The following is a 4,774-nucleotide window of genomic DNA, read 5'->3' on the forward strand; positions in this document are numbered from 1 at the left end:
CCGACGGCGGACCCATGGTATTTCGACCGGGGACCCTCACTGGAATCGTGTTTGATATGTTTTGTGTTGTACGGCTGAAGAACCCACCTGGCTCTTGCATTGTTCATCGCTTTCGGATCCTCAAACGGCTCCCGAACAGAAATGGCAGTTTCTTCGCCAGTACCACCGGATTCAAATACACCAAACACGTGGTCCCTTACGAACAGGCACACTTGCTGCGGAGTGTGGACTTTCTTCCCGCGTTTCTGGCGCGAACCTGCCGAGTGAAATCGCGCCGTGGTGATTTAGCGTGTACAGCTCCTAATTGTCATATGCTAATTGCGGTGGGAGTGGACAACTATGGTTTTCAGTGTCAGTGTGGTAAAATACGCGGTGTGGAGTTGCCGGATGTTTGTGCGCGTGGCAGACGACACGGTTACGGTTGTTTGCGCGGAGATCCACGGTGGCGTCGCCGGCCGATGGATGGTCTGGACCGCAGAGGCCATCCAAAAAGGATGTCGCACCCTCCTCCGGATGCAACAGTTGCGTGATGCTAACAACAGTATCTCTATGGATTTTTGCATGAACGCTTCTAAACCGGGTAAGTGTAAACTGTAAACGTATCAATCGCTCGTGGTTTTTCACTTTCCAATATTCGCCATTCCAATATTCCATTATTCGTCGTTTCCATTAGTAATCAACTACCAGATTTTGTACACCGATTCCATGAATTGCATGAGTTGAAATAAAGATGTTTGTAAATCAACGAGTAAAATTAAATAGAATTACTACCTTTAATTTATTATGATAGTTAATATAAATTAATGTAAATTAGCATTTAATTAAAATGATTACCTATTATTTTATTAAAAAACAGTGTTTCTTTAATGCGAAGTAATTTTGCTTGCGCTAAGGAAACGTTCTGTATCGGTGAGAGGCTGAATGAAGTGTTTTAAGCGCTGAAATGACGTTCTGCGTGATTTGGCGTGTAACCTGTGTTCATTTGGTTAAGCGAATACATTTAAATATTGTATTAAGTTAAAGAATTTTTACTTAAAAATTAAGAGTGCTGAGCAAGTCTGAATATTGTTAAAATCAAGCAGAAAAACAGCGGAATAATTTAATTACAAATAGTATTAATTTAGTGCTAATATGTATATTAAGTGCATACCGAATCAGCAGAAACCTTTGCAGATGTTGACGAAATGTCCATCGATGAGCTGGTGCCGCCTGTCTTGGCGGGTGTGCTGTTGAGCCTGGATTGGAATACTCAGTTTTGTACGAGCCGGTAAGTACTTGCAGAAATTTTGGGCCAAATAAATAATATTATATCAGGATGAGCCTCAATACAAATTTTCTATCAGGGTGTGCACACTGTGGCGACTCATTCCGCGGGAGTACTGTGCCACGCGACACATCACCTTTGACCTCAGGCAGATACGCGTCAAAGTAACGGCAGCACACGCATTTGATGCCCAAGAATTCGCTTACCTCAACACGTACCGAATGTTGGCGATTCTGAATGGAATTATCACCGCGCGTACGCGCTCGCTGGCGATGATCTACGAGGGGAACAGCGGGAATGACTTTTACGTCAAACTGCTGTTGCTGCGGGACATCCTGGCAGGCAAAGGTCTTCGTGTGCCGCTGCTCATCGTCAGGAACGGCTTGGATTCCATGAAAGAAGCAGGGGATTCGTTTCTGGCTTTGAAATGGAATTACGACAAAGGGGAGAACTGCCGGTGTGGCATGGTATTTTCCTTAATGGATGTGTGCCAGCAGTTGATTCTGCTCAACTATACGGCGTCCGACCGCAACGGCAATGAGTCACGCGTTAACATGTTCCACACGGCTCCTAATCTGCCGTGGCCCGAGCACGAACCAGGGATTGCGCGCGGTGACGCGGATGGCCAGCTAGATGTAGTTATTCCCGTTGTGCGGTTCCGATCGACGGAGACCGAGGCTGAACACTGCCGACGATTTTTAGCCGCGGTTACTACACGCTGCCCAGCAGTTACCAAGCGGATGCGCAAAAAGGTTGCCAAGGCGCATGCGCGCTGGGTGGAGATGCTGGTCTATCCGGATGAGTGGAGCGATATTCGCCGGTTTCTTCAACTGTGAGTGTATACAGCTGCTGGTTATCGTTTTTTTTCTGAGGTTCAGTTGTGTTCAGGTTCAGCGATCCTGCGGAAACGAAGCAATGGGATGAAGTGGATTTGAGGAAACTGGACGTCGCCGCGTTGAGCAAGTTGACCGTGCATCTACTGGACGGGTATTACAAAGACTAAAAAGAATTTTACTTTGCAAAGATCGCCTGCAATATGAGCCTTCTTTTTTGCCGTTTTTTATCACCTGCTTAAATTCTACTTCGCTTTACTGCTTTCTTCTGTTAGTCTGTAGGATGCAGCTGATATTGTCGAGTATTTCGTGATTCCAGTAGAAACTTGTTAATTAACCGGTTATTTGGAAAATTGGCATTTTTGTATGTATGTATTTTGTACGGGTGTTTTTTGCTACATTAGATAAGCAACCCAAGATAGACTAAATACGAATAATCGCTTCGCCTGAAGATGGATAAATTAGAGAATTTTATAATTTTTCTAGTTTGATGTTATACATTGGGATGAAAATATTCAAGAACTCTTCGATCTCGTCCAAATTGCAATGGACATTACATCGGATTGCTGCTCGGGCCATTTATCTTACCTTTCAATTCGGATTTTAAATTATGTGAATTTCTAACTGCCAAAATGACCAAAAAGTATATTTCAGCTTTCATATAAAATACAGCCGCACTTTGTCTTTACTTTATTCGGTTAGTTCTTTCGAACACGGCTCGTTTAGTCTGCCGGCTCTGCCTCTGCTCACTGTTTCATATAACTGTGCAACTTCTGTGAAGTTGTGGAAGACGAGCAGCATGCCCTGAATGAGAGTTCGGCATATTTTCAAAACAGAGAAAAACTGGAGGAGCACCTTACTCCCTTGGGCATTGCAGTCAGTATCTGATGGCGAACTCCTGGAAATCATGCAGAGCATACTACGGAGAAAAGATAGGCCAACGGCAAAACGAGGAAACGTTGTTTTTTCATATAAGCAATTTTCTTAACCAGATATTGAAAGATAGCCGCAAAGTATATGGAGGGCAGATTTTGTTGTTACCTCCATAATTTTAATACAGGTGCAGACACATTCAAATGTAAACTCTAACCTTATTCTGTACAATCTTAAAAATGAATGTTTTTTAATACAAATTTCTCTTTACTACCACTATTGCTTTACTTTTGTTAAGTTTTGTATAGTTTTCTTTCTGTGTTTTGTCTCAGTTTTGTGTTTCACCGTTAAATACAGTATTTGGCACAATGCATCGTGTGTCGGGTGTCCCTGCCAGAAGAAATCTGGGGGAATAAAGTTGCTTGCTTGCTTGTAATGCCCAGACCGGTAAGACAACAACTAAAGCTGAACTGAACCGAATATACAGATCACTTAGGCAATGCACCCACCGAGAGGTGACCCCATTTGCCATTCACTGTGCAGTTTGCACAGAGCGTGTACACGTTCAGAATATTGATTCTAACTGAGTTCTACGAGTTCCACATTTCGGCGGCATCATATTGAACACCGATAACGAGCTTTTTTGACTGGCAGTCCTTTCCACATTCCCTGTCAACATGAACGGAACACCGCGGTACTATCGCCAGCTATATATACTCCGGTGCGCGCGAGATTAACTACGGTAACACGGTGGTGGTGCAGCGTGACCACGGCCAGTGGTGGCTGGGGTACGTTCAGGATATTGACGGGGACCAGTTCTTCGTTGATTTCGATGCCAGTAGCGTCCCAGCCGAATGGATTCACTCTCAACATCTCTGGCCGCACCATTGCCCTTGCAATCATTCGGATCACTATATTGGCTTAACCCGGCAAGCGGCGCTATCGGACAACCAGGGCGGTCCGATGATATTCCGACCATGTACGTTGTGAGCGTGAATCGCGGGGCATCGGATGGAGAAACTAACAACCAGCAGGCCAACTACCGTCTCGTGCATTGGAATCATATGGCGGAACGAATGCCGGAACACGATGATGGGGAGAATTTCTATGGCAGGCACACCGGCATACTGTACAAAAAACATGTCGTCTGTTTTGAAAAAGCCAGCTTGTTTCGCACTTTGGATATTGTAGCGATAGAAGTTGTACAACCGTAAGACCACCCAGTTATGATTCATCATTGCGTTATGAATTTCTGTCCATTTTACCGGCTAGCTGTTCTTCTTCACAATTTCTAGAATTCAGTCTTGCATTCGCTTGTTACAGCTTGCATCAGCTTGATCAGCTTGTTCTGCTTGTTAAACTCTTGCCTAAACCTTGCTCCTTGTCCTGAATTGTTCTTGTCATTAAACATGCCGTGAACTTCCGTTGTTACGTTCAGTAATTGTGTTACGTCAGTAAGAGCGTCCACGACCGCGCCGTTGCCGATCGTGCCAACCTTTCATCCCAACAGCCCACACAACATCGTGGTACGGTCAACACGCCAACCCACTAGAACAGCAGCCAGATCGGCTACTGTTACATGGCGCTCCTGTAAAAGAACCATAACACCTGGACGCCGACAGCCCCGGTACCGATTTCCCTAACACCTTCGCTTCCCAATCCAGCCAGCGGAAGCCCAGTACCGGTTCGCTTCGTGAGTGCGCAGTTTAATTTGAAATCAGCCAAATCTGAATATTTTAATTTTGATTTTACATAAGATCAACGGCTCAATACTGCGAGTAAATTTCTTTTTCTTTTGTCGAAC

The 4,774-nt window shown here is 44.7% G+C and overlaps 1 protein-coding gene across 1 annotated transcript; it reads left to right on the forward strand.

Annotated features, from left to right (window-relative positions):
• The first annotated feature begins 328 nt into the window (after positions 1 to 328).
• Positions 329 to 2,439, forward strand: LOC129592954 (uncharacterized). Its single transcript, XM_055489113.1, has 4 exons — positions 329 to 580; positions 1,174 to 1,267; positions 1,344 to 2,096; positions 2,153 to 2,439. Exons 1-4 carry the CDS (start codon positions 340 to 342, stop codon positions 2,265 to 2,267), a joined length of 1,203 nt encoding a protein of 400 aa, XP_055345088.1. The 5' UTR covers positions 329 to 339; the 3' UTR covers positions 2,268 to 2,439.
• Positions 2,440 to 4,774: the final 2,335 nt, after the last annotated feature.

The sequence above is a fragment of the Paramacrobiotus metropolitanus genome, unplaced genomic scaffold, assembly GCF_019649055.1.
Source record: "Paramacrobiotus metropolitanus isolate TYO unplaced genomic scaffold, Prichtersi_v1.0 Parri_scaffold0000057, whole genome shotgun sequence".
NCBI lineage: Eukaryota > Metazoa > Tardigrada > Eutardigrada > Parachela > Macrobiotidae > Paramacrobiotus > Paramacrobiotus metropolitanus.